A 14,687-nucleotide genomic window follows, 5' to 3' on the forward strand; every position below is an offset into this window, starting at 1 on the left:
CTATCATTAACCATCCGGTGGATTAGATCAGCGCCGTCGTCAAGACAGCACCTGTCTGCCTGGCTGCCGGCAGTACCGGTGCCCCGCCGAACCTTGTGGGCCAGCCTTGAAGATGAAGGCTCCACTTCAAACAAATCGCAAGTAGCAGAATAAATTAGGACCGAACCTGCCGAACCGAACCCGACCCGGCTGCCGGCTGAGGTGATGAGTTTCTGACGACGGCGACGATTCCGGAAGAGCCGAAACGTCGGGTCGCCCGGGTCGGAATGAATTAGATATAAAATTATCCTATTAAGACCGCAGGATTAGATTGAGCAGCGCCGGGCGAGCGGGAAACGAGCGAACGATTAAACAACGGCTCCGACAACCATCCGGCAGATTCCGTGCTGGAACGGAATGGAGGTCTGAACTTTGAATGCACTCACCTTAAACCAACCGTTTTGAAATCACCGTCGTGTCGTTTGACAAATGAAATCAAACAGGGAATAGGATACTTCAACTGTTCTTCCCAGCAACGGCTTAATTAAAATAAATTTCTTGTTTGAGAGTGAATGGATGTTTCATAAGATTATGTGGAGAACAACGTTCGTGCAGATCATTTCATTCGAGATCTGCACTGGAAAGAGCTATTGGAATGTCTGTGTTAATTATGTGCAGTATGTGCAGTATAAATTCCGCCGATGGTTCTCAGTTTATCAGTACTTGTGATGCGAAGACCAAAACTAGCATTCGACAGATCAAGAACGAAATTGTTGTCAATATTCAGACTTTAGAAATTTAGTTCAATTAAAACGATGTCAAAGTACATGCCTGTCGAACCAGCGTTTCAAAGTATTGCAACTCGAAAGACTTGAATGTCCAAATTCCTGTTTTGTTAGTAATCGTAGTACCGGATTGTTCAATAAGTGTTGAGCATCGTTGATAAAAACACACACTTTATTATTCACTTTAGTCCCGCAGAACATTTATACACTTGCTCCAGAGAGACTCCAATTGAAGAATTCCATCCCTGAAGTGAGAATCTGGAAAGGCTGCAAAATACGCTTCGGCGGCTTTTATGACGTCATCATTTGATGAAAAACGCTTTTCGCGCATGATTTTTTAGGTCTGAAAACAAATAGAAGTCGCTAGGGGCCATATCTGGTGAATACGATGGAAAAGGATATTTTTCTTCTGTCTACCAGGTCTATTTTCACGAATTTTCTCCTTGGCGTGCATCTTCTTCAAGGCTCTTACGACCACGTTAAAATTCAGGTTGAAGGTTTTAGAGTCCTTGTACACTTTCAACATTCGTTCATAAATTTCCTTCCTTTTCCCCCTTATTTAACCATCCAAAAATAAAAATTAAATCACTGTAATATATTTGATTTTTTCCGTTGTAAAAATACTTCGACATAACGATAGTGATAGCGATAGCGATAGCCGATACGATAGCCTTTAAACAAATGAATCGAAATGAACATCGAAATAAAACTTCACATTGAAATGAAACTTCACATACGTTCATATGAAGAGTGTACCAACATAACAACAAAAATTAAGTTACCAGTTGCGTCTTCTGCTACTGAAACTCGAAACTTATTGAACAGGCTGATATTTCCAAACGAAAAGGGATCCGTCCGTTACGTATCATCAGACCATACCCTCAATAACTTTTTAATGAAAAAAGTACAAATAATAAACAAACTAAACTTCCTACTAAACTAATCAAACTAAACTCTTTATTCCATCAAAACTATGCGAAGAATCAGTAATTTCAGGCATTTTATAAAAAAGTGTATCCATTTGTATTTATTTTCTATTAGAAAGACATTTTACAAAGCACCAACCACCCAAACGGTCCAGTCCAGACCACCTGCCACCTGCTGGTGGATTCAATCGACGGCTGCCGATGCATTACTGTTCGCACGGTGGTCCTCGTGTCCTGACACTCTCTCTATCTCTCGCTCCCTCGGAGGAAAACGAATTTTATTGCAAATTGCTCTAAAACAAAACGAAATAACTGACCAACCCACCGGTCGAACGGTCGCAGTCGAATGGGGAGTGCAGCATCTCCATCTCGCACACAGCTGTGGCTCGTCCTGGCGTCCTGGCACCCTGGCGGTCCCACGCACACGCTACAGAGCTACGGTGGAACAATTATTGCAATTACACAACCACCGACGCATTACTGCAGCTGCATCTGTTCGCGGCATCCGCGGGCTCGAGTCCGAGCGCTACATGTAGAGACTAATCCAATTGATGTAGGACGAGATGCGTGTGGCCACGATCGGTTCGCCGCCGGCGCACTGCTGGTCGTGGCTGTACAGTCCGACCAGGTACGGCAGGTAGATGTTGTTGCTTCGCTGCAGCGTAATAAGCGGATCGCCCTTGCGGCCACAGTTGGGCCCGTCGGATCCGTCCGGGCGCAACCGGAACGCCTGCCAGCACAGCTGATCGTTGTTGAGCTCGGTGTGCGACGTGAACAGCTTGCAGTCCCGGTTGTGCACCACGTTCTTGTCCCGCACCGACAGCGCCTGGCCGTCGAAATGGACCGCCTGGCCGTAGTAAGGCGTTCGGTTCAGGTCTCGCCACAAACACGCCGGGATGGCGTTCGCACTGGGGCTACGGAGAGAGTGAAGGGGAGAGCGGGTGTTAGAGGCCGGAACGAATGTGGGGTGAAAATTTGATTTGCGCTGTCGGAGGCCTTCGGTTAGCACCGTTTGTTGTACCGTAACCTGCTTGGCCCATCATTACCGGACGACGGAGCTACTTCCACCGGAATTCGTACATTCTTCGTCCATTCAATCGTACATATTACGTACATTCGAATACATTCAAATTCGGTGCTATTGTGGAATTGTGGCCACGTGGCGGAGACACACTATCGCCGGCGGAGATGTTTGTCAGGATTACGATTTCATCGCACAAACACTCCGACAGGACGTGGTGTCCAGTTCAGCAGTCAAAGCCGGATTAGTGACAACTGATTTAACGGAAGGGCAGACGGACCGACCGGGTGGGCCACTTACAGAACGTCGGATTCCAGCTTGAGCACCGCGATGTCGTACTCGTGCGTTTTCGGGTTGTAACTCGGGTAGCGGATCGTTTCCTTGACGCGCACCAGCTGGCCCGCTCCGTCCTGGATCCGCGCGATGTCCGTCTCGCCGACGCCGATCACATCCGGGCTCCGTCTGGAAGGATGCGGCGTAATGGAATTATCGGAACCAACCGCGTGTACGGAGCCGGTACCAGGACCTACCTGCGGACACTGTTGGCGCAGCCGGCCGTCGTAAGGACCGTGTTCAAATTAATGAGCGTACCCTGGCAGTGCCACGCTGTGGCCGTCCGGTTGACTTTCCACCCGATCAGGACCGCGTGCGGATGGTCTCCGTCGGCCAGGGGCCGGCCTGCCGCCGACCCGTCCGGGGCGGTGGCAAACTCGACGTACTTCTGGCGGAACCGCTGGTAGTTCGCTTCGCACTCGGCCAGCAGCGGTAGGTGGGCGGTGGCGATGACCGAGTTCACCGGGCAGCAGACGATGGTGGCCGTCTCGTTGGTGCACACCTTCACCACGTCCTTGGCCAGCGCTCGGTGCGAACAGTGGTCGATGTGCACGCACACGCCCGCCTCCCGGTCCGAGGCTTCGCAGACGTAGTCCAGCGCCAGCTCCTTCTCCATCAGCACCTGCGGCACGCGCTGGATGTCGGTGGCCTTGTAGATGACGCTGTTCATCCAACCGAGAAATGCGGCCGGCCTCGACGCGACCAGAGGCCGCCGCCCGAACCCGCACTCCGGGGCGTACGAACTAACGCCGACCAGGTCCTCGGGAAAGGGGTTCGAGCCGGCGCCCGTCTGAGGGGGACGAATCTCGTTCAGCACCTCGTTGCCGTTCCACGGCTCACAGGCACCCGGCACCAGGTTATCGGCGCCGGCCCCCAGACAGAACTGGGTCTCGTTCAGACCCGCCTTCAGGATCCCGTAGCCCTCGTACGCCTTGGTGCAGTTGGCGTTCTCCAGCAGCTGCAGGGTCGCGGTCAGGTACCGTTCGGCGGTGTCCGCGCTGCCATCGGTGAGCCCATCGTCCGCCAGGTTGTAGGGACCGATGCCGAACGAAAGGTACTCCCTTTGATCATCGTCAGTGGACGGGGCGGCCACACACGACACCGCCTTCCAGTCGTACCGATTGCTGGACACGGAATGAACCGGGAATGAAATTAGTAACTCTTCCTGCACAGTGTCACTCGGACCGCGGCAGAAGTGGTCAAATTTGGCCTGCGCTTCTCTAGCCTATTCTACTAATAAGTCAGTCTGTTCCGTCCCGTTTTGGGGTCTACTTGGTTTAAGGAGGCAACTGAAGGATGGTGATCTTGGAGGGTGATCCATCTGGTGTTTGAAATTTAAACTAATGATTGCTTGACTTTTAAAACGTCAATGTTCATTCTGGAAATTGAAAGTATTTAGTAAAAGTGAAGCGTCTCCAACTCAAACCGTACGAAACTCTCATTTCCACCTCGGTGGTTATATTATTAAACAGAATTGTCCTATTTGTGGCTCGTAAATATGACACTTCGTGCAAGAGAAGCCAATACACCCAAAACGAGTGACTGTTTGGAAGCCGGTTTTTTCGGCGAAAGTGAAGCTAAAATGCAACAGCTATGGCCAAGCATTGTTCCACAGTTCCGACGCCCAAATCGTAGACAGAAACCCTGACGGAACAAAGGCGAAATCAGGGCCCACTGGCGCACTCTATTGCACAAATAATCGTCATCAATAAATTATTCGCTTGTCCGTTTTCGGCTGGCTGGATGCACGCTGCCGGTGGTCACTACATACGAATACCAAAGCTGCACAGTTCCGCTGCGGGAAACAATGGGTGAACACACCGCCCGGACCGGTCGCCGGGCGGAAATAAATACAGCAACTTCACAACTCACCGGTTGTCGGTCTGCAGCCGAATCAGGGCCAGATCGTTGTAGAGCGTCTTCCTGTCGTACTCCGGGTGGAAGATTACTTCGGCCACCTTCTTCCAGTCGTTGCGATAGTTCACCACATCGACGTCGCTGCGTTCGATTTCGTGATTTCCCGGGTACCGTGTGCAGAGAGCCGCAACCCAAAATCGGTAGGAAGGAAGGAATGTAGATCAAATTGTTAACATTTTCATTCGGGCGGCGAGACGACGTCCGAGGACCAACAACCGATGTTCCATCGGTACGGTACGGTCTGTGTCTGCGCCCAGCCGGCATTAGCACACTTACACATCCTTGACGCACCGGGCGGACGTCAGTGCAAAGTCCTGTGCAACAATTGTGCAACCGCAAATCCACTCCACGTTCTCGCCTTCCACCCCGACGGCACACTGCCCCAGAGGATGTCGTAGTTTGCGAAGAGGGTTGTCGGGCGATGGCGATGCCGCACGGATGTGGGTCCGAAAAAATCGTACAACGAAAAGTCGAAAAGATGCTCCCTCGTTAGCTCCTTCACTGGCTTAACCGGCGCCCAAGACACACCTCGGCTGGCTGGCTGGCTGGCTGGCGTTCTACCACACAGACAGTCCTGAGGCCAACCGTGGCCAGTAAATAGCGTTGTTTAACTAACCTTAAATTCTTTGAATACGTGCAATTTAGCACGCAAAGGATTTGCCGCCACCGTGCTCCGCTTGCCGGTCTGGTGGGTCTCCTGGACGGGCGTCTGCAAAGGCACACATAGAGAGAGAGAGAGAGAGAGAGAGAGAGAGCTGACGATGCAACGATGCTGCACCAACAGAAGCTTGGCGAACGGCTGGCTGGCCGTGTGTGTGTGTGTGTTTGTGCACACAAAGTGCCGTCCCGCCCCCCCGGGGGAAGCTGGGCACTCGACTTAAGAAGCGTATCGTAACGGGTATTAAATCTGTTAACGAAGGGATCGATTTGTTACGTACCGCCCGGGCCGGCCCTGAGGTACTTTGGTTTGTTGGGGCACATTTAGCGTAAATCAAACGTTGCACAATATCCTTCCGGTTGAGGCGAAAGGTGCTAAGCACAGCGCCTCGGCATAAACCAACAGCTTTACTGGATAACACACATTTTGGAATTCTTTAGACGGAACCTCTACTCGGGTGAACTCCATTCCACCATCATTAGGTTGGTGCAAGTGACTCTTGCAGGCATCAACGACATGATTCAACGCACCTCGTACATGAGGTGAGTATAGGGTGGTCCATAGCGGCATTTCTTGCACGACGTTTTCCGAGCCTTAAATATTAGGTGTAGAACTTAATTCTTGCAGTTTTACAATACATGGCATTACTCGCTAAATGTCACAGTTTTTTTTATGAAATATGTGTGTGATAGCTACTGTCACTACGCATCTAATGCAGTATAGGTTTTTTGTTAAGGGTAAACAACACCTTTTTTAAACATTTGAACATGTCAGGTTTTGTTCCTGGTGAAGTGTTTTTGCGAGGAGTGCTTTTTCATTCCTGCTGGCACGGCACAAAAAAATGGTGTGCCGAATCGTTACTAGTGGTGAAAAGGGGAGTTATTACAAAAATATGATGGGATACGAAAGGTGTGGTGTAGTGTGAGCTTTCGAAACCTTATGAAGTTATTGACGGATATTCCTATCGACGGCAATTAAAACATCTGAAGCAAAGCTTTGGCCATAAAACGACAAAGCTCAAAACTAGATCGTAAAACCGGTCAAACCCATTCCGAAAATGTCGGATGGGAACTGTTAACTCCGCCGTTTCTTCAACAGATTTTGCTCCTTGGGACTAGTATTTGTTCCGTTGCATGAGTAACGATGAGATGAGAAGTTCTATCGACACGGAATCGAGGAACTACCTAAAATATGGGAGAAAGTAGTAGCTAACGACGGACAATACTTTCACTACGGTAGTCATACGTTTTGTGGTTTTAATTAGGTCACAAATGTCGAAAAAAAACTGCAAGAATTAAGTTCTAAACCTAATATGATAAACTCTGCTTATTAACATAGTCACGAGGTGGAAATGAGCTTGAATTAAATGAACTTTTCAAATTTCCTTCAGTTTGAGTTGAGTTTGATAATTGATTTGTTGGTTTGATTTCTACAGGATCGAGTTGGGGTCCGCCCTGCTTGATGGCCGAGCCAAACAGGCTCCGAAAGGCATCATTCAAAACGCCGGTAAGCCACTCTAATGCTCTAAACATGGCACCAAGCACACACACACGAACACCTCGCCAGGCGCCGTTAACCACCTGGCACGCTGAATCCGGCACACCGGCAATCAACCCACTTACTTTCAGTTCCGGAGGGACCAGCGAAGTGTCACGCTCGCGCTTCGAAATGTGTCGCACGACACAGTCCGGCGGATGGAAGGCCCGTTTCGTGACGGACTCGATCCACAGGATGTAGTGCGGAACCTTGGCGTACACGCCGGGTGTCGTCGCCCCGCACGGCACCCCCAGGGCAGAAACGCCGACCACGAACGGGGTGTAGCGGGAGCTGGACAGCAGCTGCACCTGCAGCGGACCGCCCGTGTCGCTGGGGCAGCTCTTGAGCTGCTCATCGCCGGCACACAGCAGCATCCGGTTGATGCCCTTCCGGAACGCTTCCTTGTTGTCGCGGTACCAAAACTTGCACCGATCCTGCGCGATCACACGCAACACGCTGCTCACGATCGGCGGTGACACTTCGGCATCTGCAACAACGAAAACAACCGGCCGCTTATTGACCGCACCCTGCACTATGTTCACTTCACGTTTCACTCACAAAAATCCCATCCCGCGGCGTGCAGCGTATCGAACGGCAGGGAATCGTTCGTGTAGAGACAGGCCGGTGTGACAAAATCGTTGACACTGAAACGAGAGAGTGAAGCAAAACAGAAAACCAGAACCGGTTCGGTGTCCGGCCAAGAAGCGGCTCGCGCGGCGGCTTACGTCACGGACTGCTGCAGTCGCAGGAGGGCCACGTCGTGGTACGCACTGTTGAAGTTGAACTCCGGATGCCGGATAATCTCGGCGATTGCGATCTGCTGCACGTACCGATCGTCTTTGGCGTCGTACAGGTCCAGATCCCCTAACCGCACCACGGTCGGCTCCGCTCTAAGCAATCGAATGAGAGGCCGAATGGATAATTCATGGTGCCGAATGGATCGCCGGACCGGACCTACCGGAAGCCTTGGACACTCACCCTTCGTCCTGGGTGCAATGGGCCGCGGTGAGCACAAAGTCTTCCGCGATCAGCGTGCCACTGCAGCGCCACTCGATGTCCGCTGCGCTGCCACTGGTCGAATTCCAGCCGAGCGCGGCCAGATGGGCAAATTGTCGTGAAAACGAAGGATACTCTTGCGTTGGAGCAGCCACCGGTTCATCGCTGGCTCGCTTCTGCAGCCTCAGCGGGCAATCTAAGGCACAAGGTGTGGTGGAATTAGCAATAGCCCTGGGCACAGTTCTGTTCCCGCGTACCGCCCAGTGAACCCGAATCCGGCAGCGTGTGGACGCTCAGCTCTGCAAATAAATGACAGCAATTGGTGAGAACGGGGCAATCTTGCGGCGGCACCACAATACAGTTAACCTTGAGGCTCGGGGTAACGGTGCTGGTCAGCTTCCCACTTCCTGAATCGCCGCCGAGCTGCACCAACACACACTCACACTGCGGCCGCCATTTTTGCCCAACTAACCTTCAAACGTTTTGCGAAACGCCGCCACCAGCCGATCAGCTGACGGGGCCACGGCGAGCAGCACGATCAGCGTTACCGTTCCGCGTGCCAGCATGGTGTGCGATCAACTGGCGCGACCGATCGTGGCTGGCGTCCACTGGACCGTAAGCTCCGAGCTTACGTAACTCGGGGCGAGGGAGCCCGAAACCAAAACAACGCACCGGGCGGACGGGAGCACGCACACACAGCACTTCGCACCCGAGCGAGCACCGGAAAGCGATCGAAAGTGGATGGCCGGGGGTGGCCGGGGGTGGCCGGGGGGTGCTTGGCCACCGCCCGGCATCGCGATCCGCGGGCGATCGGCGGTGGTGTGACTTTCACTTTCGCGATCGAGTCGCTGTCTTGTGACGCACGGAACGTTGCATCGCGCCGTGGCACTTCTGTGTCACGCTTGGTCGTGGAATTTTATTGCGATAATTTCCAACGATAATTTTTTTGATTGTTGGATTTATTTTGGAGCCTAGTGAAAGCTGATTTTGACAAAGCAAATGGTTTTGTAAAATGCGACGATGAAAAATTAATTCAAGTCGGATCAAATCGAAATTATGTTGGGTAAATACGAGGGCTGTACAAAAAGTTCTAAGGCATTTGAATTTCCGCGTGCTACGTATGTTCGAATCCAGATTTATTTTTTTGGTTAACTTGCTACTCATGTCACTCACTTATGGTGCCAAGTTCTTGTCCAAGCAAAACAGCTGTCAAAATTTAGCAAAAAAAATCGAGAATCGAATATACGTAGCTCGCGGAAATTCAAATGTCTTAGAACTTTTTGAACAGCCCTCTTAAATGTTTCTGCTTTTCTGAGGGATCATTGATAAACACGCACACGTTTTAGCCATACGGATTCAGAACACCAAACATTCCCAGATGAGTTGATTAATGTGTCTTGATTGTTAATGTTGATGGTTGATTACTCGTTCGATTGCTTTCTCACGTTTGATGAACATTTTTGTAATCTGCTTGTTATTTATGCCAATAATTCTTATAAGTAATTGTAAATCGTTGTTCGCCGGAATTTTTAAATTATTTAGTGAATTTTCCCATCTATGATGTTGACCTTTTTTATCTTACGTATCTTACTTTTAAATGCAAAATTGCGTTACCACAAAATAATCCGTCCAGATGCTAATATCGAACGAGAACGAAAGAAAACTAAATGCGAAAAAAATGGTTGCAAATGGATACCTGTACACAGGTTTCGTTCAATATGTCATGTAATAGTCATAGTGTTAGTCTCTTAGAATCGCAAACTAGCATTCACCATCTTTGAAAGTAAATAGTATTCATATTTTACAATGTATTGAAGTGTTTGAATGATGAAATTTGTGTCGCTAGCCACTCTATGTTTACATTATTATCATATTTTTTATTCGATAAAGATAGAGACCGTACTTTCATATTCTATTGTATTCAAGAACGTCTTCATTTAATGGTGAAAAGGTTTTTCTCTTCGTTATTTTTAATGAATCACAGGACAACCGCTAAATTGGCAGTTATCAATTTCAGCTTTCTTTAGGTTTGTTCTGCCAAATATCAGGTTGGGGAAAAAGAAATCGACGTTTTTGGCGTGAACTTCAAAACATTATTTAAGACGTTCCAATGGTCCGATTTGCGTCAAATATGCACCATTTTGTTAAAAAATTTGTTGTCTTTTTAAAAATATCTCCATAATGCCTCTATTATAAAAGGCTTACTCGTTATTGGCGAAAAATTGGAGCAATCCATTTTCACAACCCTTTTTTGATCTCAGTTTTTCATCACTCGGGAAATTTTGTAATGCGCGGAAAAGGTGTCAATCGCTTAGTGCAAGGTCCGGACTATACGGTGGATGCATTAACACTTTCCATCCAAGCTCTTCGACTTTCTGGCGAGTCACTAAAGACGTGCGTCACATTTCGTTGTCCTGTTGGAACACAAAACCTCTTCCGTTGGCCGATTCTGGTCGTTTCTGGTCAATTGCTAGCTTCGAACGGTACAGTAATTGATAGTAGAGATCTGAATTTAGTGTTTGGCTACACGGAAGTAACTCACAATAAACAGTTTCTTTTGAAGTCCCACCATATACCTAGTAGAACCTTCCTAGCCGTTTTTCCTGGTTTAGCCACCGGTTAAGCAGCTTTGTCACGCTTAGACCCCGACCGATTTCACACAATATTGTCGTAAGTGACCCATTTCTCATCCCCAGTACCCATCCGTTTAGGAAATGGGTCGATTTCATTCCGTTTGGACAAAATTGCGAAGATGGAAATTCGAGCCATCATGTTTTTTTATGTAAATAGGTTGGCGCCGAAACATTGAGCTTCTTTGTGAACCCAGCTTTGCGCAAATTGCTTAAAACTGTTTGATAGTTAATCTTTAGCTCCTGGCCGATGCTGCGATTACTAAACTGCTGATGAACTTTGGTTATTTCTGTGATTTTATCGACATTTTCGATGGCGGGTCTGCCTGTGCGAGGTGCAACTTAAACATAAAAAAATAGCTGAAACGGGTCAACGAAACCAAAATTTGACTTACCCCCCGATCCGCGTTCTCGAACGGAAAAATTCATCCGAGTCTCGAACGCGAATGTCGAACACGAACGACGCTATTATGGTTGTCGAATCGAGAAGCTCCGAGTGCTAAATGTGCTAAAATGTGCTAAAAAGCTTAAATGTGAAAGCTTTTCAAGCTCTTTGAGTACGAACTGTCATTTCTTGTGCATTTTTGTAAACATTGCACACACAGATACACATACACAGATAGCAGATCAGCTGTGCGTGCGATTCTTGCTATTATATTTTTGAAATTTTTAGATGTGTAAAAGGTTGTAACTCGAAATATTGTAAGCTGGCGGATCACCGAGATCACGAGTACAAGTTCATGCACGAAATAACGAATGAAATGCGCGACGGCCTGTGTGGTTAGTTCCGGGTCACACAGCGAGTTTGGCTGCTAGCTGGTCCCGTTTTCCAACGCGATGAAAGTGATCGGTGATCGGCAAGCAACGTTCGGATTCGGTGCGGCTCTGTCGCCGGCCATAATAACGAGACAGTTGTTGGTTCAACGTTTACGCGTTTACAATTACGCGTTCTCGGTGTACATTATTATTTATTCTTGTTGTACACCAATGTGTGAGCTACTGAGTTCCCTATCTATCTATCTATCTATCTATTGGTGGCGCGAACGCCCGATTCGGGCTATGGCCGCTTGTATCGAAACCCTCCAGCTGTCTCGGTCTGCTGCCCTGCCTCTCCAGTCTGCTACACCGAGCAGGTCCTCGCTGGCCTTACGGACGCTGTCCTCCCATCGGGCTCTTGGCCTACCGACTGGTCTCCTGCCGTGTACCGTTCCCAATAGCGTTTTCTTTGGTAGCCTTGTTTCGTTCATCCGTATAATGTGGCCCGCCCATTGCAATTTTTGTTTCTTTATCATGGTGGAGACCTCTGGGTCATCGAACACTGCATAGATTTCACTATTATGCCTGATCCTCCAGTGCTCTCCATCCTTCACTGGGCCTAGTATCCTTCTGAGGATCTTTCTCTCAAAGGCATTAATTTTGTTTTCTTGGGACTGGGTTAGGACCCTGAGTTCCCTATCACTTATCCTATTTGCTGTAAAGCAGGCTCTTAGTTAGGCAGACCTACTTTGGACTAGCGACAGTGGCAGTAAAGGAACTGAAAATACTAAGATTCTTCGCAAAATATTGCGATGTAAATTTGACAAATTGAATTTTTCATCACCAAAATACAAACTATCTTTGAAAGTATCACTATCTTTGCACGGCGCAGCATAAACAATACAAAATAATTGATAAAATCAAAGACATCCTAACGGAACGGCTCTTTCCGTTGCAAAAAGTTGTCGGAAGCCGGATTGTCGAATTCGAGTTTCCGTTCGAGAACCATAATACCGATTGTCGAACGGAAAAGTTCATTCAGTTGAAAGCTTTCAACAGAAAGCGTTCATCCAGTTGAAGATTTCCGTTCGAGAGCTCGAACGGGCGAGTGGATAACCAAATGAACACAGATGAATACAGATGACCGTTCGACGACTCGAATCGAGAACCATAATAGGGCTGTTAGCTAGCTTATAAAGTATCGGCACCACTAACACCATGCACAATTTCAGCGGTCTAGCTTGAATTTACACCGTTTTCTAAGAAAAACTGTAAAATGTACCGAATTTTCTCTTAGTTGACCTCCATTGTTTACCCCCTGCAACTCACAAACTAATGGAACAAACAATAAACAGTGAAAGCAGTTTTTTAAGTGTAAAGTATCAGCTTTAAAACGAGCCTAAACTTGAAGCTGTACGATCGATACTTCACGAGATATCGATCACAAAAGGCAGCTGTCGTGAAAAACGTCGATTACTTTTTCCCCAACTTGATATAAATGAGCGGTCGTCCCTCATCGAGCATAATGACCCGTGTTTAGCGTCCTGTCGTACGTACGTTTCGTTATTTCTTGACTTTAATATGTCCCATGATCAGTGTCGTGATTTCTATGCCTTCATGTCTTCTTAGTAACTGTTTCATCCATATTAGTGTTTAATTTTTGTATTCGTGTATATTTCCCTTTAAATTCCTGTTACCAGATTCTTCGTTCGTTTCGCCAACTGTGTTTAGTGTTAGTTCTAGTTCTAAGTTAAGTTGTCAATTGTCAATTAGGCTACGTTGCCGGTTGACTGTTTTTTAAATAACACAAAAATAATAAAGTTATGACATAGTGAATTATGTTTTATCTATTCACATATGCTTTAGGTATACACATTGCTACTCTGTACTACACTGCTTTTCCTAATGATAGAATCACCCGTTTTTTCAGACTGAGGCTAAGATAAAACGCTGAACCGATTTTTCGAGATGAAGAATCGATTTATTTAGCAAAAGAAATAATATCCATTGTTTGGTTTTGCGAAAAAAAAATTATTTTGACTTGGGGAGCCAAAAAACGATAAAACGGCTGTTTCAAAACGATAGACTCACTTGTAAAAGTCGGTCCTAGTCCAGTCCTACTAACACTAGTTGAATTGTCAAGTAACTGAGTTTATTAATCTCAGTAGTCTCGCATATTTCCTGTAGTCAATTGGCCATTTTGATCAAAAATGGGTCGTGGAACTCAATTAGGAGAAGGCGAAAAGGGAAAATTGAAGCGTACCGTAGTGTTGGGAAGTCAAATCATGAAATAGCCTCATTACTGAAACGATCTCCAAAGGTTATCAATAATTACTTGAAAGATCCATCGGAAATATGGGACTCGGAAGTCATCTGGACGGCCAAAATTACTTAACCCTCGCGATGAACGAAGAGTAGTTAAAGCTGCGTCTAACACTACGAAAAGTTGTCGGCGTATTAAAATGAATTGCACATGAATGTTAGCTATGCTACAATCTGGAGAACTCTTAGTTCCTCTGTAAGCATTGCAGAGAATCAATGAGAAAAATTCCAGCAATGAAGACCCACCACAAAGCAGCAAGATTGCAATTTGCGAACGAGCATATGTCATGGAAAGATGAATGGAATTATGTAAGCTATCGATACATTGAGTTTCCAATATTTGAGTTTTTTTTAATTCAGGTCGTTTGGAGTGACGAAAAGAAATTCAATCTCGATGGGCCTGATGGTTTTTGCCACTACTGGCGAGATTTGAGACGGGAACCTCGTTTTTTTAGAAGACGAAATTATGGCGGAGGTTCCATCATGGTATGGGGTGCGTTTAGCAGCCAAGCTAAATGTAATTTAGCAATAGTTCCTTCACGAATGAACAGTGAAGGTATATAGCCATTCTGGAGAGTAATTTGAAGCCATACCTGCATCGTTTCAACCACCACCAGCTAATTTTCCAGCAGGATAATGCAACTGTCCATGCAAGTAGAGCAACAAAAGCTTACTTGGAACATTTGGGAGTCAATTTAATGACCTGGCCGGCTGTTTCTCCAGACCTCAACCCTATTGAGAATGTTTGGGGAATTCTAATCCGAGAGATCTATGCGGATGGCAAGCAGTACGAAAACATACAGACGCTTGAAGTGGCGATTAGAAATA

The 14,687-nt window shown here is 47.3% G+C and overlaps 1 protein-coding gene across 1 annotated transcript in view; it reads right to left on the reverse strand.

Moving 5' to 3' along the window:
• Positions 1 to 1,861: 1,861 nt before the first annotated feature.
• LOC128271774 (transmembrane protease serine 9-like) overlaps positions 1,862 to 14,687 on the reverse strand; it is a 16,409-nt gene continuing 3,583 nt past the window's right edge. The window contains exons 5-12 of the mRNA XM_053009409.1: positions 7,714 to 7,799; positions 7,242 to 7,642; positions 5,578 to 5,670; positions 5,238 to 5,338; positions 4,917 to 5,042; positions 3,242 to 4,168; positions 3,012 to 3,173; positions 1,862 to 2,604 (exon numbers count right to left, since the gene is read on the reverse strand). Of these exons, the coding sequence (XP_052865369.1) occupies positions 2,217 to 2,604; positions 3,012 to 3,173; positions 3,242 to 4,168; positions 4,917 to 5,042; positions 5,238 to 5,338; positions 5,578 to 5,670; positions 7,242 to 7,642; positions 7,714 to 7,799 (2,284 nt within the window). The 3' untranslated portion in view covers positions 1,862 to 2,216. The remainder of the gene's footprint in view (positions 2,605 to 3,011; positions 3,174 to 3,241; positions 4,169 to 4,916; positions 5,043 to 5,237; positions 5,339 to 5,577; positions 5,671 to 7,241; positions 7,643 to 7,713; positions 7,800 to 14,687) is intronic.

The sequence above is a fragment of the Anopheles cruzii genome, chromosome 3, assembly GCF_943734635.1.
Source record: "Anopheles cruzii chromosome 3, idAnoCruzAS_RS32_06, whole genome shotgun sequence".
Taxonomy (NCBI): Eukaryota; Metazoa; Arthropoda; class Insecta; order Diptera; family Culicidae; genus Anopheles; species Anopheles cruzii.